This window comes from Athene noctua, chromosome 10 (genome assembly GCF_965140245.1).
Source record: "Athene noctua chromosome 10, bAthNoc1.hap1.1, whole genome shotgun sequence".
NCBI lineage: Eukaryota > Metazoa > Chordata > Aves > Strigiformes > Strigidae > Athene > Athene noctua.
The window spans coordinates 490,486-512,506 of NC_134046.1; the positions used below are offsets into that span (position 1 = coordinate 490,486).

Sequence of the window (22,021 nt, forward strand, 5' to 3'; positions counted from 1 at the left end):
TTAGTTCTAACGATGTAATTTAAGAGTTTACTTCATAAATCATATTATGCAAATCTGGTAGATGGACTTGATGAATTTTGTATGTTGCTGTCCGTGAGTTTCACTGGCTTTTCTGGTTTTAGGATTTTTGGGGAAGTTCTGCAAGTTCCAAACATAGTTTCCAATTTTCAGTCATATTGTGACTTTTGCCTGCTTTCATGGCAGAAGAGCATTCAGAAGCAAACAAAAAGAAAGAAAAGGAAAACATACTGCTTTTTGGAGGAAGTAAATGACTGTGGACATGAAGCTCCTTTAGAAATCAAGAAGCATCTCCTGAGTTTATCTTTCATTTTTGAGCTGAGAGGAAAGCTGTCAAATTCAGTGTATCCAAGCCATGTGAATGAATGGAAGACCAGTTTATTAATGAGTTAATGAATTAGCCTATGTCAGCTACGCTGTAGGAACCCATCATGGCATGTACTTACTGCACTTGCTTTTTGCAAGGTAGGAACAAAACCTTAAATCTTGATCTACAGCCATTATGTTCCGGCAGATGCATCCTGCCTCGCAATTGCAGTGGCCAAGACAATTTATGTTTTCAAATCCTGTGACTAATACACAGAAGCTCACGTGTCAGTATGGGCTCGCTCCTGACACTTTAGGGAAGTTCGGTCACTCAGTGCTAAAAACTAAACCACCAAGACAGTTGCTGAAAAATGAGAAGATGCTTTTTGTTGGGATGTGGGGGTTTTCTTTGTTCTTTTCCAATATTTTAATAAGAAGAAAGTGTGAGTGGGTGAAGTTTGGTAGTTCAAAAATCTTTGACAGCGATAACCAAAAATAATCAATTTGATACATAGATATGCAGTAAAACTGAAAGGTGACAAGTGAAATTTTGTTTAAAGGAAATGAAAGTGATTTCAGCCGCAGCTGTTTGCCCTTCCAGGTTGTTACTGAGGAAGGCAGAGTGTTAAGACTAAAAGAAATGTGTTTTGGTGGGGTGGGTGTATTCTCTATCAGTTAGACTTGTATCGGACAGTGTGATGATGTCCATGCCAATGGTGTTGAGAAATGAAACACCAAGCCTACTTGGAAATTTTCCATTTCATCACTGTGCAGTTTTTAGGTTGCAGCTTTATTGGTAAACTTAATCCTTTATGCAGACTGGGCATTTTGCCTTGGTTGTGGTTTCTGCTGAGCCAGAGCAATGTTGCATAGTATGCTAAAAGTCTTTATTTTGTATTTTACCACATCAGGAAGAAGGAAGAAAGGTTTTTATATGCAGACTTCTAACAGGTTAACCAATTCATTGTTTATTAAAAAAAAAAACCCTAAACCTGTTTAAAGACCATCACCCATTTACTGATCAGGTATATTACATCTTAGGCTGTGTCAAAAATTGGAACTGGACTGTGAATGCTCAGATTTTACATTTGGTGAAAAGCAGAGCTGTGCAAGTAGGTGTGCCCAGGGTGAATGACACTGCAGAGACACTCTGCCCTGCCCTGCGCCCCGTGGTGCCTGTGGGACGCTAGTGGCAGCCTCTAGTGGTTTCTTGGAGGCCGGGAATAGCAGCGTAAGGTGCCCTCAAACCCGAGCTGTTTCCTGTCAGCAGCCAGGTGCTTCAGGCCTGGTCTGCTGTCACCTCCTGGTGAGAGAAGGAGTAGTCCTGGAGACACACCTCCTGCTTGCAGGCACAGCCTGATGGTTACTGCTGGGCAAGTGTCACTCTTGGTGCGGCCGGCGAGACAGGAGATGGCTCACACAGCTGCAGGTGTTGGACCATTGTACCTAACAAAAATACAGAGGAAGATGAGAAGCGGTAAATAGAAATAAATTTGTACCTAACAAAGGAAGATAAGTGGAAAACAGAAATAAATCTGTTATGAGGAAATTTCTGTGGCTTGTGGCAAGGATATAAGAGTTCTGTGGACTTGAATAAGCAGAGGAGTGGTTCAGAGTTTTAAACTCTGCAGCGCTGGTCAGAGCTGGGATAGAGCATTACGCCAGAAAATGACAGTGGGTGCCAGCAGCTGCCTCCCTGATCTGTCCTGAACAGACCCACCGTGTCAGGTCTCGGGAGCTCGGCGCATCTTCCCACATCCCCTCGTTCACCTCCATCAAGGGACAGTGCCCCAGAGCTCGGAGCTGATGGCAGCTGATGATCAAATGTAGACGTTAGAGGAGAGCAGGAACATCACCAGTTTTGTCGTGGGGCCGTGTTTACCCGCGTGGCTCAGCGCCTGCAGCAGTGCCGGGGGCAGACAGGGCCTGCCGTGCTCAGCGGGGCGCATCATCTCCCTGGGATGGTGGCCTGTGATGGTTGGTCATTGATTATACCAGAGCAAAAATAATTGTGCCGATACACACCCACAGGTTTAAAGTCAAATTCTAAGCAATATCCTAAAGGGATACGGATTTCTATGGGTTTTATTTCCCAGTAGGAAGACTTGTACCTTAGTGGTGCAACGTCCCAACGTTCGCTGTTTCAGGATTTTTCTAGTTGTGGGTGTGGCAGCGGAAGGGTTGTGTGTGCTGGTGAGCCCGGGGCCAGGCTGGCCTCCAGGAGCTTCTCCAGTGGCGGTGGCCCAGGGCCGGGAGCCGCCAGCTGCGCAGTGCCCCAGGCTCGGCCGGAGCATCTCCGGCGTGTGCACCACTGCTGCGGGGAGCGGTGCTGCGAGGGTCTGCCTCCTGCCATCGGGGTCGTACGTCACAGACAGGCAGTGGACACCACGCCAGCAGCTCTAGCTGCCTCAAGAGTATTGTTGTTACCTGCTATCAGCCATAAGGTCACAGCAGGAAAAAGTAATAGCTGAGAAGCATGTAGTGTTGGGACACTGAAGGCATCTCCATTCTGATCCCACACCCTTGTTTGAGGGGAACGGAGCCCCTGTCTTCCAGAGCTGCCTTCTCTCTGAAGGCCTGTCCCTTGCTGTTGTCCCCCAGCAGCTGGTGGAGGAAGCACACAGGCCCAGGAGCGGCCCCTTCGTGCTGTGAGTCCCAGCTCTGCTGAAGTTTGATTCTCTTTTCCCCTTGCTTTCCCCTGGCTGGAAGTGTGGTGTGTCCCGGATGGCTGTGAAGCCACAGCAGTCAGTGAACCCCCCAGCTGCTGGTTCTGCGCTGAGGTGCAGTCAGTCATCCTGGATTTGTCAGTTTTTCCAGTACCTGGGAAAATCAAAAGGAACAAAGGCTGAGATCGGGTGAGCTTCTTCCCTCTCCGAAAGGGTGTCGAAGGCCTCCTCCATAGCTCTGTGTGCAGAGCACGGACAGATTGGCCTGAACTCTGGGTTTGGATCACTGCATGAATAGCTGGAATAGACAAGCTCAGCAAAAACCCTTAAAAGTCTCTCCACACTAGGTTATAAACATTGAGAAGTCCTTTTCTAAGTAGACATCATCTTAACCATGCATGCAGAGCTGGTCTCGTAGCAATTTGGCAGGCAGTAGCCAGGTTTCTCTCATCGTTCCTGTGGGAAAGTTGATTTGGTGCAGCAGTATCAGGTGAATGCCCTTGGGAAATGTCCTTGGTGTTGGTGGCCTCCTGAAGGATGAGCTGCCTGTTGGTACACAAGTTTACTCTCTGCCCTAGTTCACGGAGCCGTGTACTGGCCAGTAACAGCTCTGGCTGTGGGTTGTCACTCGGTAGCGGCTCAGTGCTGAGCTGCCCCATCGCAGCCGGCCGTGGGCTCTCCCTCGAGGTTCAGCGTCTTGGTATGGAGAGATAAATGGGTTATGAAAAGCACCATCAGTACGGCCGCGCTGCGCATCAGGCTGCAGGATGCAATGTTTATGGACTAACCTTTTGCTCTCTCATTAAGTGCCAGTAGAAACATTTTGTACACTTCCAGAAATGTGTGTGGGGAAAGGAAGGGCTGTTTTTCTTATGGGGGTTAAAACTGAGGCAAGAAACTACCAACGGGAACAAGGAAAGCAAGTCCTGTGCAGAGTGAAATCTAAAAAAGACAAATATAGCCAAAACTGACTTTATTCAGTGGGTATGTACAGAGGAGGGGAACTCCAGTCCTGTGCCATGACTTTGAAATCTAGGAGCTTAAATTAGAAGGTAGATGTTAAATAATGCATTAGCTTAAAGTGCTTCTGATCCAAATGGTACCTTATACCGTTAGGTTATTGCCGCTTTCACCATCACACACGGTTTTGTAATTTGTAGATGCCAGCAAGAACGTTAAGGTGGCTTTAGCCCCCGTCCCTGGGTGGTGAGCAGGGGACAGGGGGGCCCTTTCCAGGCCTGGGGGTTAGGGTGGATCAAGCTCAGATATCTGTGAGTACGTCTTGCAGCTGTGCAGAAACTTACTCATCACCACATAATGACCAGAAAGTCTTATGCAAGATGCCCCTTATCACTGAGATTATTGATCCAGGAGTAGTGTTTGATTATTAACTCTTCACTGGCTATATAAAGTTCCAGTCGATAAAGGCAAATCTTGTGGCTTTGAGTTTGCAGTAATCTGTATTCATTTTAAGACTTTATGATAGCAAGTCATCCAAGTTCTCCACTTGTTTACTTAAGCAAAATATTGTAAATTAATTATCTGTGCAGATACTCTGACATCCTGTTAGTATGGATTGGTAAGTTTAGATGATATAAATCTCATTGGTAAATGTTGTTCTTTACAGGAGTTCTGTGGAAATTTAGTAAGTTACAAATTCAGAGTTCACTATAACCAATTAATTTGTATCTGGACAAAACTAAGAAGTGAACATCCAGTTCTTTGAGAGCTCTTAAATATTTAATACCACATATTGCAGAAACAGACGCAAAGATTCAACTACATATTTAAATAAAATTATTTTGAAACTCCATTAGTTCCTCCGACTACTTGCCAAAGTCTGATTTCATGGTTCTCCATCTGCACTGAGACAGTGGAATTCATCAATACCTCCTACCAAGAGAGATCCTTGTTCTGCTCGAAGTGCTTATAAGGTTGTCAGCAGCTGCAAAACAGGCACAAAACCTGAGCTGAAATGGCTTATCAGATCGTATTTTCAGCATGTATTGTCAGCAGTTGCCTTGCTGAGATCTTTACCTGAAGGCTTAGTGCTTTACCACCTGTGAAGAGAAATAGTAGGGAGTGTGGCCCATTTTAAACCTTCACTGCAAACTATCATTGTGCCATTTTATGTTAAAGACATCTTTTATTGTCTGACAAATAAGATTTTGAAGTCAGTGGTTTTTTAAGGGGGATCTTCCTTCCCCTGAAGGCAGTAGCAGCAGCTTTTAAAAAAGTTTAGGAGAGAGGTTTCTTTTCCTGAGAGAAAATACCTGTTTGTGGGTCCAGAAGTAGTATTGAGCACAAGTGAGGTCCCTTTCTCTTTCCTATTTTTCTTTCCTCTTCCGTATTTTTTCAGTGTGGCGGAGATCCCTTTACCCCAGGTGCAAGGGAAACTGTACTCAGAAAACTGGGACCTGCGAGTGGGCAGTGATGCCACCCCAGCTGATGACAGCCATCGCAGAGGCTGCGAGGCAGGAGAGGAAAGCCTTGCTGTTTGTCACTGTGTCATGCAGCACTTCCCAAACTGAGGTGAAGCGTTCTAAAGAGATGAGTCGTGTGTCTATTGCAGCTCCCAGCGTTAAGGATCCCATTTACCTTGACTTAGAAAAAGCCACAGAAATGAACCTTTCTTCAGGAACGAGCTAATGGGAAGGGAGGGAGGATGACATTTTTTGTTGATGGATTCAGGTGCCGTATCAGGAATAAGGTTTGCAGTGTTAGTAAGAGGTGCAAGGTGGTTCCTGAAGATCCATATTTCTAGGCAGTCTGTGTTTTGGTTAAGGAGTTGAACTGCTTGAGCGTCTTCCTCCCTGCTGTCTGTCTAAACAGAGTCCTCGGGAGCCAAAGTGATCTTTAAGTACGCTGTAAAGCAGGTGGTTTGTACCCTTCTGTAAAAATGCAATCGTTTTGGATTTGTCATGGGGGGATTTCCTAGTTCAGTTAGAAGAAAGCTGAGCCTGTTACATTTCAAGCAGATCAGGAGAATTACAAATTCTTTGGACTTTAGGAAGAATGTTTTCTTTCTGAAGTCCTGAAAATGAGTTGACTGATGTTGAGTGTGCAGTCCCACTTGAACTCTGGCAACATTAGCTGATTTTATGAGCTTTGTTTTTAGTCCGTGTGCTCTGTGCTTAGTTGCTGACACATAAATCTTTAGTTGAACTGGCAGAAAAACCACACTACACATTATAGATGATTAATTTGAAAACTATGACAATGTTTGCAATAATTTTACTGTTTTACAATTGCAAGTGGATAAAACTAAAGCATGCACTGTATAGTTCACGGGTGTTCTGATAAATACTCATAATCTGTTTAGTTTGGATATGAAAAAGTACCTAAAATATACAACCACAGATTTAGTCAGGCACAAAAAGTACATGATGAAGAAATTGATTTAAAACCTGTTGCTCCTGTGACTATCAAGAGTTAAGAAAATGGAAACCTAACATACACATCCAGGCATAAGCTGCTGGATGTAATTCTTGTTTAAATGTGCTGGCTGCCAAGCCAGTCCTTCTGCCTTAAGGTATTAATAAGCCATTTTTCCTTTGCTTCTCCCCTTCCTTCCTTCCTTCTCCTCATACATGTGCTTGTGTGCACACACTTCCCTTCCTTCGTTCCTGTGCATCCATCCATCTGTCCGCCCATCCCTACGCACACCCTTGCCCTGCACCGGCCCGGCCGCTGGCATTGGGGGGTCTGTGGTGGGACGCTCTGGGTGCCGCAGCCTTGCCTTGCCTTCCTGCAGTGCCCACCTGCAGGTGCCTCTGCTCTTGGATCCTGCCAGCTCTGTAATTCCACTTCCCTTGGAGGGGAGGACCGAAGCTGCATCGTGCATGTGTAAATGGCTGATTGATGCTTATATTCGAAGAGATTCTCTGAAGTTTTAGTCTTTAAACTATTGGGAGTGACACAGTGACAGAAACAGGTTCCTCAGCTGGCTTTTTATGACTAACATTCATAACATGTGGGCTGTACTCCTGCTGAAGTGCCCCCTTCAAGGACAGTGGGAGGGGGACATTTTTCCCTGGCACAATTCACTTAACGTTTTCCCTCTTTGTAACTGCATTTAGAAGTGTAAAAAATCTCCAGATGTGTAAAGAGGCAGAAGTGCTACAAGAGCCTTTGCATACATGGAAGCAGACAGATACACGTGTAGTTTTTCTTGAGTGTGTTTGCCCTGCATTTGTGTCTACACAGCGTTGAAAGAGTCCATCACCTGTGAGTCTTCTGATGTTTGTGATCGGTCTTGTCAGCATCTGATGCAGAGGAAGAGATGAAATAGTTTGGGCATGAGGGAAGGCTGAGTCAGATCCCCCCCCCCCCCCCCCCCCCCATTTATGATGTTGGTCATGTGATATCTCTAGATGTTTAACCTAATACATGTAATTTGATGTGCTGATACCAAGTGCTCACGCTTTGCTGCCTTGTAATTCGGTTCATACCACTTGCTTGGCATTCCGACTCTCCTCCCTCCCTCCTGCCCTTTCTCCTTCCCTTGGAGAAGCTCATTCAGAAGGTTCAATGCAGATCTTGATTTCCTGAGCCTTTCAGTTTTCCTGTACCCAGAAGGAGAGAGTGAAAGGGGCTGATACTCTGCCTTATTCTCCTGTTACTGAAGTGCTGTGTGCAGGCACTAGCTTGGCCTCTTAGTCATCCTCTCCGAGCCTCTGGGAGCAGGACCTGTGCGAGTATAAAGCCTCTGTCTGAACAGGTATTCCAAACCCAGGATCTTAACGACTACTTTCAATACTGGATTAAAAAAGAAAACAAAACACAACAACGACAACAAAAATTTTACTTTGCCACAGATTACTGAAGCTTCTGGTTTGCACTTGCTGAATTTGGGGCTCTGCCTGCATTTCTCCCAATGTTCCTCTCTGATTTTATGTAGCTTTGTGTTAAATGGAGCGGTGCAGTTCCTGCTGCAGGAGAAGGCTGTGCCAGGGCAAGCTCTGGGAAGGGTTGAGTTTGAGCACTAGCACGCAGGGTTTGAGCACCTCCTTGTTTTTCCCACTTACCTGCTGTGCATCAGTTGTACCCGGTATTCCAGTGGCTGCAGAGCGAGTAAAGGAGTTTAGAAATCTGAACCAGAAAGCTTTAGAGACAGCAACATCCCAAGCTCGACAGGACAAAGTCACCTATTTCATATGAACTAGCAAACTGTGGATCTGCTGTTTCTCTTTGAAGGGGCACACGTGCTGCCGCACTGGGCTCCCCTGGGGTGGGTCAGTCCTGCGGGGGGAGCCCCCGGGGTGGGTCTGGGGGGCAGGGGCAGCCCCCGCTGTGCGCAGCCCCAGGCCTGAGCTCTTGGCTCCTTGTGTCTCTTGAGGACTTGGAAACAAATCAGGGATGTCCTGCTATGGCGCTGGCCCGTTTTTTTTTTGGTAATTATGGTTTGCCTGTTCGGACTCCTCTGCCGTTGCAGTTTCAGGGTTTTGTGTTCCTGTAACTGTTACGTTTGTGTCCTCATTTCCCAGTTCCACTGATGCAGAGCGTACTGTTCCGTTGTTGCGGTGAGGAGCTGGCTAACACTGGCTTCTCTTCCCATCAGTGGTACGTGCACCTCAGGTGTTCAGAAACGGCAGTTCAGGTATGAAAAGCTCTAGATGAGGGGGAGGGCACAGAGGTCACCTTTTCTCCACAGCCGAAGGAACTCCACTTTAGGGAACGGCATAGGGAAGGAAAGATCACAACTCAGTTCTTGAATTTTCCACTAGTTTCGCACTCTCTTGATTCGTATTTCTCATTACTTAATACTTGGCAGCATTCAGATTTTCCCCCAATACATGGACCTAGCTCCTGCTGTATGTTTTCCCAAAAGTTTCTGGTTTTAACGGGTCTTGGAAAGAGTTCTCGTCTTGTTATAGGGGTCATATGAGCATCTAATCTCCGTAAGTTTTTAAGCTGTATGAAAGCTCATTTGCGTGTCCGTCCCTCCCCCCCCCCCCCATCCCTCCTCTCTCCAGTTTTACTAAGTAATTTCAGGAAGGAAATGCCATAGAAGAGAAGCAAGCTGCCCGTCACTGCAGGTCCCTCGCTGCCACGCCGTGGGGAGGTGCAGGGAGACGGCCGGAGCGGCGAAGGGCCTGGCCCCTCCCTGCCCCCTCAGCGCTGGCTCCCTTTACGAGGCTTTTCCTGTTCTCGGCTTGGACATCTGGGAGCGTCTGTGGCCCCCGGCGTTACTGAGGCTCCATCCCCTCGCCGGCTTCGGCGGTCCTGCGAGCGGGGCAGCGGGAGAACCGAGGCGAGGGCAGCCGCACGCGGGCGTCGCTGCGGCACCGAGACCTGCACAGGCTCGCTGCCAGGCTGCCACCTGCCACAGTCGTTTGAATTTTGTATGCATGGAAGAGTCACTGTCGGTGCTCTTTTTACGATGTTTCTATTTCTTCCTGGGAATAGAAGTCTGCTTTTAACAGCTGGTAACATCAGGGCGCTGTTGCCGCGCTGTGGGATGGAACAGAACTTACCAAAGAGCGTGCGTTCCTCTCTGACAAGGGGGGAAACTGGTTGCTCTTAATGGAGGTGATATTCAGCCTGGTAGGTTGGTTTTGATTTCACTGCTCTGGAAAGCTCATGAAGGCTGTATGATTATATTAAGTAGAATAATGAGCATATTTTTATGGATTCATTTGTTGCGTTATGTGGCAAAATGCTCTATCTGAATAGTAGAATTGCTGTGAATCAAGCTGGGTTGTACCCAACATAAACTGCTTCCTGAATAAGGCTGATGACATTCTGTACAAGGAATTTCACCTCCCTTCCCCTTCTCTGTTAGATGGGATGTGCCCTCACTAATAGATGAAAGGTCATAGAAATCTAGAGGCTTCTCAGTATAGATACTGTTTTCGAGAGTGAAATCTGCCATAAAAATGTAAAACAGTTCCTTGAAAAAGTGAATTATGAGACTTTTTTTTCTTAATGCCTTGTCATTGTGTTAGATCACAATTCCAATTTTAGAGTGTGCCCTGAACTTGCACAAGTATAGAGATTGTTTCAGTTTCTGTATTTAGCCCAGACAGTTTTCATTTTTCTAGTGGACATTTCTCACTAGACTCTTGTGACAGGGTGGGTGCCTTTTGGCCTGGTTCTTGCTCCTAGTTGGTCTGGAGCACAGCTGATAAAGTCAGAAGTTATCTGGCAGGCGTGCAGCATTGTGCAATGCAGTGCAGTGCATTGGTGTAAAACTCTTCTGCTTGCCCAGGATGTCTGGCTGATTTCAAAGATTTTGCAGAGGTGGGGTGGGACCCTCAGCTGGTGTAGGTCAGTGACTACGCCAGCGTTTCTCTGTAAAAGCCTTCCTCACAGTGGCTTTGCCAGGCTGAATAGAGCCGTGCTCTCGTGATCGGAGAATCTCCATGTCTAATATTCCCGTGAGGTGATCAGTTCTTGGAGACCCTCTTACCATTTAACCCTGAGAATACCCGCAGAGAATTAGCAATATAAATGTCAGTTGAATTAGATTTCCTCTAATTTCTGGTCTTTGCAATCATTTTCATGGCACTGCGTTGCAGTTTTCAATGTATGGCAATAGGCAAATTTCCCTTGTTTTCGTTTCACTGGTGTCCTGGCGCCTGTTGCTGCCCCGGCCCCTGCAGCAGCGCTCGCTGAGCCGCGCCTCGCCCGCAGACACGCTGCACAGGGGCGCTGGGGCAGGTGTGGCTGGGGGGGCGATGGGACAGGTGTTGGAGCAGCCCCTCACAGGACGGGGTCAGGAGCAGCCGTTCCGGTACAGCGGCGCCGGTGCTTGTTGGACACTCGGCTCTGGGCTACGGAGCCCACACCTGCACCGGGCTGGTGCCAAGCGCTCACGGGTTGGTGGCCGGGTGCAGCCCCGCTGCAGAATTGCACCACGTACCGCTTGGGCTGCCGCCTTCCTTCTTCCTCCCCCTTCTCCCCTTGTCCTGCGTGTCCTCTAACGTCACAAAATGCTTTTGTGGATGTATCGTTCGGTATCTCCACACCAGCATGGCTTGTCTCTGCATGAATCAGACTTTATTGTCCTTTTTTTATATAATGTTTTCATTCTCAATTCCTGTTCTAAATGCCCCTTACAGTATACTTGCTCTTTCCAAAAATGCCACCTGACATACCAGTATAGTTTAAGACAATGGAGTTTTTAGCTGTTTTTTCTCTAACCCTGGTTCCTACAGAACACATTTTCAGGTTTTAATTCCTCTTTTATCTCTTCTTTCCTAATGAAAATTGAATTTTGCTCTTAATAATATTTTCTTCCATATTGCCCATGTTTTGAGTCAGTCAAGAGTTTTCTCCTCTGTCATATTGCAGAAATTTATATTTTATGGATTAACATTTCAGTGCAGAATTTCTTCACAGTACCTGTGCGTTACTGCAAATTAAGAGAATGGTTTAACACCACCCCCACCCCAAACCTACCAAACCCAACCACTGTAATGTCTGTCAGAGCCTCCAAGAGTCGTCGGGCTCCAAGGGACAGACAAAGAAAACATGGGGGTTATGTCCCCGTATCCACGCTGGCTGCAAGCACGCTGCGTGGCTAACGCCGCAAGGAATTAAAAGCCCACTTTAATTGGGACGGTTTTGGCAGTTCCTGGTGTTTTAGCCTTGGGAGCACCTTGCATGCTCTGAATTAATGGTTCTGAAGATCTCAAACTTAGCTTATATAGGCTTGGCTTTGTGCTCATCTCTCTCCATCCTAGTAAGCGGTAACAGTTGTACAAACAGGAAATAGCAGGGAGACAGCGCGAGGGGAGAAGCAGCCGTGAAGTGAGAGGAGCTTGTTCCAAATGACTGCAGGAGCAGGGCTTGGTGGCGTAAGGTACTGTGGGTCAGAGCTGTCACAAACAGGGTGATGAATCTTTGCTTTACATCTTCTAAATATAACAGTAAGCCAACCTTTCCTTGACAGGGAGGTGGTGGGTAGTGGTTAAGAGGTGGTGGTTTCATCAGCTGTGGTTAAAATGCTGTTGCTGGCTCTGTTTTGTACTTGAGTCCTTGCTGTGACAAGTACTTTCTAATTACAGTTTCAACCTTCCGGGAGAGCATGTTAATCTTCTGAGAATTTTATTTAGTGATTTTTAAAAAGCAGTGTTTCAGTGGTGTTATAAATAGAGTGTATAGTTTATAGGTGGATTTATGTTCTACTGCACATCTCTGAACCTGTTTTAATTCGGTTTGAATCTCGGTGCCGAGTCCATTGTTGTGAGCGTGCTGGGGAGCGCCCGTGGCGCCTCGATTCTATTGATCTGCTCCCACTGTGGCTGCCTGTCATCCTGTATAATTTTTCTGGCTCAAAGGTGCAGTTTTAAAAATAGCGTGGTGTGCTGCAGGCAGCAGGGAAGCCCTGTAGCTTTAAATCTCACAGCCCTGGCCCTCGCCTGCGCCTGAAGCAGGGGCTGGGCTGCAGGATCGGTGCCCAGGTGGGAGCGCGGGCGCGGGTCTGCCCGGGCAGGCCGGGAGGAGCCGGCGTGGCCATGCTGGGCTGGCAGAGGGGCCCCGCGTGCGCAGCGAGCGGCCGGGGCCCGCGGCCGGGCGGGCGCTGCGGGAGGGTGCCCAGCAGTGCCCAGCGCCGCGCATGGCCCCGCGGTGATGTTCATGTGGTGCTGCTGTACCTGCGTGTGCTGTGAGAGAGACTTCTGCGAGCCCGTGAAGGTGAGAAGCTGGTGGAGCGTCATTAGAGCAGCGTTAGTTGTCTCATTTGCCTGTTTTATTTAAATCTCGGGTGGAACTTGACCTCGTTCTATGGCATCAGCCTTGAAATGCTGCGTTTTCCTCCAGGCGCTGCTGTTGGATTTCTGTGGTTGGTTTTTTTGTATAGCTTCTCTTCACTTCGGCAGCTGGGAAGTATGAAAAAGGCTCCTGTCTGAGTGAGTGTTGCAATCTATAAACAAGATCAAACGTGGTGCTGCTCTTTTGGGGTTTCTGTTTTTGTTGGTTTGGGGTTTGCTTTGTATGATACAATGAAGACGGAGCTAGTGAATGCAGCCCGGTGTCAGAGAGAGACGTTTGCACTGATAACCTTTTAAATGAGACCTCTTGTTTTGCTGACTTAGCTGTGCAAAATGTATTTTCAGGAAGTAGTAAACAAACTGCAGAATCATATTTTTCTTCCAGGTAAAAAAAGAGTAAGAGCATACTGCTTCCATGGAGTCGGTGACCTTCAGAAATGAATAAGTACTTTTCTTTGGTTTCATTTAGCCAGGCACTGCCCTTTCGCAGGTTGTAAGATGTGTTCTCCCCCTTTATTGAATATTGGATAATTGGAGAGAGACAGTAAGGTCTCTGACACTGATCTCTGCTGCAGAATAGAAGATGCCTCTCTTTGAGTTGTTGCAGTTCACTCTCCGGTGCATTGTGGCTCCAATGTTAGGAGAAAAAAGAAATACAGCATCCAGACTTTTTTTTTCCATTTGCCTTTGCTGTAGATGGATGGTCACTAGGGTTTGTTACCATCTGCCAAAGACATGGTTGAAAAACTGGCTAGTGTTACTGTTGTGTTTGAAGCATCTATGTCTGATCACATTTATTCAGTGGACTCATTGTCCTTCAGGAGGATCTGGATCTCCTGTACTGGGACGTGCACTTTTCTCACTGCATTCATCCATCAGTCTTCCTAATAAAAGTGACACACAGGTGGCTCTTGGGAACAGCTCGGTTAGAAATGCCGAGCTGAGGCAGCGCAGATGGAGCTGGAGGGGGCGGTAAGAAGGGAGGGGGTTGTTTACAGTCCGTGTTCCAGGTTGGTAGATCTCTACGCTTTGCATCTTGGCAGGTGTAATGCCAGGCGAGTGCATCACCTCTTGAGCTGGAGAGGGAGGCAGTGGGCGCAGGGCTCCGCGTTCTGCGCTCCCTGGATCCGGGCGGCAGCGCTGCGCCCGCGCGCCGGAGCAGCTTTTCACCTCGGCTTGTGGAGGTGCTGCTGCAGTGACACTTGTCTCTAGGTGGAGTCCTGGGTGAGGCTGCATCGTTTGTACAAGCATACGTAGTGATTTCAGCACTTAGTTACTCAGTGCTCCCTATGGATTTCGAGAGAAGTGCCCCTTGCCTTGCTCCTCTGGGCATTCGCCATCCCTTGAGCGCACCTTCCTCTGACCCACTGCGCAGGGTTTTCTCCTCCCAGGTTTCTGTGGGCAGACGTGCTAACAGTAATTTTGTCTCTAAGGTGTTGGGATGTGATATGGACATGCTGGGGAAAAGAGAATGAGTTTAAAACAATCAAACAAACAACTCTGTCATTTTATATAGTCACTTTCTGAGAAAAGCTTGTTTCCAAATCCAACCTCTCCTCCCAGTCCCTACACTTCATTTTTGTTCAGCTTTACCTCCTTTCCTTTCCTTATCATTGTAATTTCTGGCCTGATTGGCAGTCCCCTCCCTTGATTAAAAATCTGCAGCTGCTAAAATAAACAGCCATGAATGTTATTTTGGCTGTATCTTTTGCTGTGTCATCCTTTTTCACCTCAAAAATCGAGTTCCTGCAAGCCTTTGTGTATAATTCAGTTCTTTCCTATTTTTCCATTCAGATTGTTGTTTCATTCCCTTGGACTTGCCTTACCCTTAACGTTGATGTTACTGCCCTGTTTATTCAACCAGCACTGCTGATTTTCTTCTTGACTAATCTGTAGCTTTGGAAAACCATTACAGAATTGGACCACCAAGCCTTACTCTTTTACATCCAAAAATACCTTTTCTCAAAATTTAAGAAGTCTGAGGTCTTTGGCAGCAGTTGGGTTTTTTAAAACAATTAAAGGGGCCACAGATACCATCTTCAGGGAGATGTTGAGCTGTGTTGTGTCAGTCCCCTTCTGTCCCCAGGGTGTAAATAAATACTAGTGGGCAGAGCTGGTGCCTGGTCCTGCATGTCTCCATCCCGCCGAGGGGACAGCGTGCAGCGGGGTCAGGGGTGCGTGTGCCTGAGCGCAGGTGGGGGAGGTGGGGGTCAGCTTTGTAGCTTCAGCTGCCTCTTAACCCCTTGGTAAGCGACAGCATTTGCCTCCTGAGGGGCACGGTGCCCCGGGCAGGTCGATTCAGGCAGGGGGGCCGTGCAGAGAGCGCGAGCCCTGCTGCGCTGCGGGGAGCACCCAGACCAGTGGTGGAACTGGACTGACTCTCCCAAAGCTCCCCCGGGAAGCGGGTGGGGTTGGTTGTGACAGATGCTGCACGTAATTCTTTCTGATACAGCAAGTATGATGTCACGTGGCAGCAGCATCTTCCACCATCCCTTGTCCCCAGCAGCTGCTGCAGTTGAAATATTGGTTTATTTTGGGTATTTGTGCTGCTGAGAGATAGGAAGAAAATACAGGTGGTTGCTTTGTAGCTCAGCTCTGTTTCTTGACACTTGAAGTAGCACATGAAGTCGCATCTCCATTTCGGACTGAATTAGGTGGCCAGGCCGTGGCAGAGCCACCTGCAGCCGGCTGTACCATCCATCCGCCGGGCTGCGGGCGTGGGGCTGTGCGAGGACCTGTGGCCGTACCTGGCTGTTTGCTGCTCTTGGCCCCGCTGCCAGCTCGAGCAGCCCCAGGTCACTTGTCCCTCCTGTTGAGTTCCTGCAGACCTGCTGGTGTGGAGTCTGTGGAGCCTTATGGCGAACTGGGTTTAGGAACTTAATAAAAGCATCTCCCTGTCTGCGGGTCGGCCTGCGGGGAGCGGTTCGTGCTGTGTCCCCGCTGTGCCAGCGCGGCGTCGGGCAGGGAGCTGCTCACTTGGCACCCCCAGAGAAAGGGAACGCCAGAGCGCACGCGGGGCTCTCAGGTGTATTGTAACACGTTGCCCTGTTGTCACCAGGCCCTTCTGTCCCTGGGGAGGTGTCTGCCACCTCTTCCCCTCCGCAGGGAGAACGTGGGGGCCATGTGGGACTGCCGGGGGCCACGCGCGTGGCTCTGCCTTGGCAGGGGTACCTGAGCGCACGCATGGTGCAGCAATCCTCGCTCAGGATTGTTTGACTACTGTGAGCAAGGTGTAAAGCCATTTCCTCTTGGTATTACCAGCGTTGGTTCCCTGCTCTCGCTGTTATCTTAGGCAGATAAAAGGATTGTACTGGAATTTTTTCTTGTCTTTTTTTCAGGGTCATTTTTCATTTTCGTTTTCTCATGGTGTTTTTTTTTCCATAACCTGGACTACCTTCCCGCCACTTTGAGGGTTAATTGCGCACAGGCAAAGGCTGTTTATCTCTTTTAGAAACCCCAATTATAATCTAACCAATGAGCTGTAGTATGAAAAACAAACAGCCAGACTTCCTTGAGCTGTCCATCTGTTTGTGTGCTTTCCTTAGCCAGTGTTGGTTTTGGTTTGGATTTAGGAGCAGAGCAGGGACAGCTCTTTGAGCTGCCAGTTGCTGGCAACGCCGACCAGCAGTTCTGTGGGTAAGTAGATGGAGGCCTATTAAGATGCAAAGCTGCTGTAGTTCTGAAGACTCAATCGGCCAGTAAAATTTTGCAGGGTAACTGTACCATGCGTCATGAGGAATCATGCTGGACCTGTTCTTTTTCTTTTGTGTTCTTGGCAGTAAAGCCAAGGCGGATGTTACATAGTGCAGGGGCACGTACACGCACTGGGCACTCGCTGAGGGAAGGTGGGAAGTGGATTCTTATGTGAATCCACATGTGAGCGGACAGTTCTGTTTCTAGGGGTGGTTCAGTGCAGCACTATTCAGAACTCCTGTCTGTATTTAGTCAAGATGTGAATGAACAGAAATCCCCCTTATGCTGTTACACAGGATTTGCAATGATACAAACATCCAGTTTGAGAAAAACAGTGAACCAAAGAGCTGGTACTGTCAAATGTGCGACAGTGTTGTAGCAGACAGACAAAAGGGGTTACAGGTCCAAGTTTTGATTACAGACACATCCACGAATGCAGGATGTGGGTGTGGAAATTTTGCCCCTGGAGATACTCAGAAACCACCCGTCGTGGTCCTGGACTGCTGGCCCTTGGCGGCCAGGCCTGAGCAGGCTGGGAGCAGGTGACCTCCAGAGCCCCCTGCCCGCCGCAGCTGGGCTGGGATTCTGTAACAGCTTTAAAGGCAAAGCATTAGAAAAAGCTCTCAGCTGCAGGTCAGAAATCCCTTAATGCCTCACCCAGGGGGGTCAGGCAGAGGAATTTGTGTTACCTTTTTGTTTACTTTGGGACTCACGGTGAATTTTGCAGTGATCCAGGAGAGACACTACACGCCGTCTGCTCACGGGACAGAGGCCTGATACCACCTTGACTTCGGTGTTCAGAGTCATGTGCTGCCGGTGTTGTGCGGGCAGGTGACTGCTGGCTCTTGATTGTGCTTCATTTGAATACAGGGAAGGTACCTCACAGTAATTGGTGATGTTTAAATACCTCTTCATTGCACCTCACAGGCACGCTGTGCATGGCTTCATACAAACGTGCAGTGAGATGGTTTAATGCAGATCTGTAATGATGCTTTTGGCACTGTACAAGTACCGAAGCAGAGAGAGAGGAGGAATGCAGGGCCAAACGAGGAATTACACCAAGGTTAACAGCCCTGTCCCTGTACCAAGAGTTGTGATTTTTCTACAGCTGTAGGTTGTCAAGCTCTCAGCTTCATACCTCTTAAAAAGACAGCTCTTCTTGAAGAGTGGGACTTGTGGAACTAATGTGAATTTGGGGTTGTTACTAATTCAGTGGAAACTGCACCAGCATCCAAAAGGCTGAATCTGCTTCATGTGACACATTGCTTGTTGAAGGAATGTTTGTCTGCTAGTGTTTTAAATCACCACTGCGTGAAACCTGTAAAAGATAGTCTCTTTAAGCCTCTTTGAATCCTCAAAATAATAAATATTGCCAAGAACATGTTGGGATGGAAACAAGAAAAGCAAAGCTAAATTTCAGAATCCTGCATTTGAAGTAATCTCAAGCTCCCTTTGCTATGGGTATCTTCCTACTCACAGAATTTCTTGGATCTGAAGGGGCTTGATCCTGAACGTTGTCGAGACAGACTTTCTCTAAATCTTCTACTTAGTGCTGTTTGCCATCTTTTTCTTTTAGAGAGAAAAACAATATACAGTATTCCATGTTGGCAAATATACAGGAATAAATCCATTGGAAACGTGAGAATTCACCAGGGTCTGTTCACCTCGCTATCGTTCATAGCAAAGCAGCAAGGGAAAAATAATTCCTATTCCCTGGCATTTGGTTTCTCCCTCAGCAGAAAACTATAAGCAACTGGTCAAGTAAAATATTTTCCAAAACAATTTTGATCCTATTTTTATAGTAGTGCCGTCCATTTTCAAACCCCACTGTTTTGTGTTGGTTTTGGCGTTTTTTGGGGTTTTAGGGTTTTTTTCTGTGGAGAACTTCCTCAAGCACTTGTATTTTTCACTGGTTTATTTGCCTTAATTTGCGGCAGGTTTCCTCTCCCTAAAAATTTCATATAAAGGTACTTTGTCAGTTTGGAACTGAGAGCCACCGCTCAGCAGATGGGGGCAGGACGTAAATAACTCTGTGTCCAGCTGACAGGGTAAGGAGGCTTGAGGGAAGTGAAAAGTAATAACCTGTGGAGCGCTGGGTTAATGCAGTGCTGGGAATACACAGAGGAAGCGCTCAGGCCCTCCTTCCGTCTGGGGTCGGGGGGGAGGACACTCCGTGAGCCCCCGGGCCACCCGCGGTCTCTGGACATGCGGGCGCAGGCCGGGCGCTCGTTGGGGTGCGGGGTCGCAGCCTCTGTAACCCCAAACCTGGTCAGACACCACAGACACTCTTTTTATGAACTAACTTGTCTCTGTCGCTGGAGACTGCAGGTCTCTGCTCCCACCTGTGTGCCTGAGCCTGGCGTGGGGGGCCCCGCTGGCCCGCTGTGCTGTGCCAGCAGCATCTCCCAACAGGAGGGCTACAACTGAGGACCTGCTCTGAGTCCCTCGGATGTTGCTGTTCGTATCACTGTACAGCGGGGGAAAGGAAGCAAAACAACAATGGAATTTTTTTGTGATTAGTTTTCCCTGCTGCTTGGTGCTCAGTCACCAGGAAGCTGATTAATCCGGGCATTTTAGGCACTGTGAGCTGCCTTCCGGGCTCCCCTGTATCACCTTGCCCTATATATGCTTTTATTCCAAGTAACGTGATGTTTTTCTGTCACATCTTTAAAGCTCCAAAGAAGGGAGGAGGAAGCAGGAGCTGAGCAATCTCCTTACAGCAGGCTCGCTCCGCTTGCTTAAGCCAGCTGCCCTGCTTGTGTGAAAAACCAGTGGTCTTGGTGAGTGACTCTGGTGCGTGCGTTTGCTGAACTAGTTCTGAAAGAAGGGTGAGACACCTTTAGAGGAGCTGTTGTGTTGAATCTTCAGCGGCGCCAAAAGGCAACATCACGGGTTCTTGTGGGGCTGTGCGTTGCAGAACGGGAGGGAAACGGACAGTGTTGGCAGTGCTGGGGGTTCAATAAGCTCTCGAGGGGGAGGAGAGCGTAAGGTCTCACGATTCCGGTCGAGGCACGGCGTGACACCGAGGTGTTTTCAGTGTGTGTCTCCTCTTGGGAGGTTGTGCAGCTCCACTCCCTCTGCGCTGAGTCAATATACGGGAAAACTGCAGTGCAGGGGAGATAGATTAATTGAATTGTAATCTCTATTTTTATACACACGTTGACCATTACAGTATTTAATTTACTAGCATTTTTTCGGGACAGATTGCCAGTCATCTTAAATCAATTATATGTCACCAGCATTTCCCAGGGACCCAGTTTGTGCTGAGTCTTCCCTTTCTAAAGCCTTGTCAGTACAGAGAAAGTACTTAAATTATCTCAGTTCTGTTCCAGAATAGCACTTTGTGCAGCCGTTCACTTTTTAATTGGAAAAAGACCCCTTCTTGTTATTCCAGAATAATATCCACACAGCTGGTAATTATGAAGTAATTATCCCAACATGCCTTATTCTTCTCTATCTCTTCTGGTTTGTTTTCTGTCACAGGTACAGGAAGGTAACCTGAGGGGAGATGCTGGAGTCAATTGATGTTAAAGGGGGGGGGGGGAGGGAAGAGAAAGTTTTAACAAAATTTTTCTCTCACAAAACTCGTGTCTTAGAGGAAGAGTGTACTATTGGTGTAATTTATAGTAATTATACATACGCACATACACACACCAATTAGACCCAACTGGGAATAAATTAAGCTGAGAGAAACTCTTCATTGCAAAGTGACGTTGAAGTCCCCTTAGTTCTGACACTGTGCAGCACATTCTGAAATGTGCAAATTCCACCTCAGAGCAAATCTGTGCTGTGGAGGAGCTGAGAGCCCGACATGACCAACCGCTTCTTGGTTCTGGGACGCTGGGTCAATCCCACCCGCTCTCACCTTTACCATTGTCTAGTGCAAAAGTATTTATTTATGGGGGAAAAAAGGAAGAAGAGTTATTTCAAATTACTTTCTGAAAAATTTGCATCAAATTTGTGGATCTTTCTTTTTTTCATCGGCCATTAATACTAAAATGCCTTGATCTGGAGTAGATCCAGATCATTACAAATGGATTGATAAGGTTCTCTTCCAGAAGCCAGCTTGTTTTGTAAGGCAATTAAGAGGCGTAATAAGATTGTATCGGTGTGCTGAATAAAAAAGTCTTCACTGTGCTGCTTCACGGATTACAGCAAGTTGGTGAAGCAGCAGATGGAGCCGCATGCTCTTGCACGCGGAGGGTCCGTGGACGAGGGGCTGCGCAGTTGTGCCCCGTGGAGCTGGTTGGTGCTTTGGGCCAGGCCTGCCCTGTGCACGCAGGATCCTTGTTTCTTCTAGACCGCACAAAGAAATCAGATCAGTGACAGTCCTTGGAAAATCTTAATGAAATTCCCAATCACAAGAAGAGGCGCCTTAACGAGCGTGTACTGCTTCGGGGTACGCGTTCCCGGGTCTCAGAGACAGCCTGTTCCCTGCGCAGCGCTAACGCCCGGCAGTGTCCGTCCCGCTGTTAACAGGAATTCTCAGCGCTGGCTCTGATCCCTCAGACCAGATCCCGGGTTTCTGCAGCTAAACCCGCCTAAGGGAGCAGTTGTTGTTTCTGCAGTCGCTACAGACTGGAAGCTGATACCCACCCTGTGGTTTTCAGCAACCGAACCCCTCTAGAGAACAGATGAGTTTTCTGGGTGTCTGGTTGCTTTTCCTACCGCGGGGACGGCGTGGAGCTGCTGCAGGAGCCCGGCTGGGCCCTAAATCCGGGGTCGTGAGACGGGGCAGGGCGCGATCCGGGGAAGGTTTGGATTTGTGAAGGGTTCCCCGACCGGGTCCGGGTCTGCGTGCGGGGGGTGACCGGGAGCCGGCGGCGGCTCTTGGAATGAAACGGCCTGGGGCGTCAGTGGGGGTGCGCGGGGCTGAACCACGACCCGCCTGTCCGACCCGCGCGGGGCCGGGGCCGCGGCCGCGGGAGCCCGGACGCGGGTGCCGCCTTGGGGAGCGCGGATGACGGTGGCGCGGGGGCCGTGCCCGGTGGGTCCCGGCGACAGAGCGGGGACAAGCGGCGCCACCCGCGACCCCCCGCCCCGAGGCCGGGCCTCCCGCCGGGAGCGGGGCGCCCTCCGCGGGGCCGCTCCGGGGCGGTCACGGCGCCTTTAAGGGGCGTGTCCGGGGGCGGGGCCATGCGCGGGGGGCGGGCGGCGCTGCCCCGCCGGGCCCAGGTACCGGGGGGGGGGGCACCGGCGCGGGGCCTCGGCCGGGCCGCGGCGCTGAGCGGGACCCGCGCGCTCGGGGGAGCTCGCGCCGTTCGCCGCCGCCGTTCCGGTTACAGGGGGCTCGGCCCCGCGGGCCGCTCGCAGCACGGCGGCGGGCGGGGCCCCTTACCGGGGCGCCGGGGGCTCCGCGTTCCCGCGCGGGACCGCGGCAGGCCGCTCGTTTTCTGGGCGGTTTCGTCGTCGCCCCGCAGAGGCCGCGCGGGCGGGAGCGCAGGTTTGCTGTACGCTGCATCGGGGCGGCGTTTGCCCTTTCACCGACTTTGCTCTCTTTTCTGCCTCTGTCTCTTTCCTCCCGGCTGATAGAACTCCTGCCCTTACTCCCAGGCCGCAGAGAACTCGGCCGGCCGAACCCCGGTGCCCCGTCTCGCTTGTGCCCGAGTTTGTGGTTGTTTG

The 22,021-nt window shown here is 49.1% G+C and overlaps 1 protein-coding gene across 9 annotated transcripts in view; it reads left to right on the top strand.

Annotated features, from left to right (window-relative positions):
• The window catches only part of TMCC1 (transmembrane and coiled-coil domain family 1), a 112,133-nt gene that overhangs the window by 75,622 nt on the left and 14,490 nt on the right, over positions 1–22,021 (top strand). The window contains exon 2 of one of the 9 annotated variants that reach the window (XM_074914095.1): positions 8,032–8,063. The exons of 6 other annotated variants lie outside the window; for them this stretch is intronic. In XM_074914095.1, the coding sequence (XP_074770196.1) occupies positions 8,032–8,063 (32 nt within the window). Of the gene's footprint in view, positions 1–8,031; positions 8,064–10,108; positions 10,122–12,525; positions 12,630–22,021 lie in introns of those variants that run through there. 2 more of the 9 variants (XM_074914098.1, XM_074914101.1) reach the window with 2 other exon arrangements.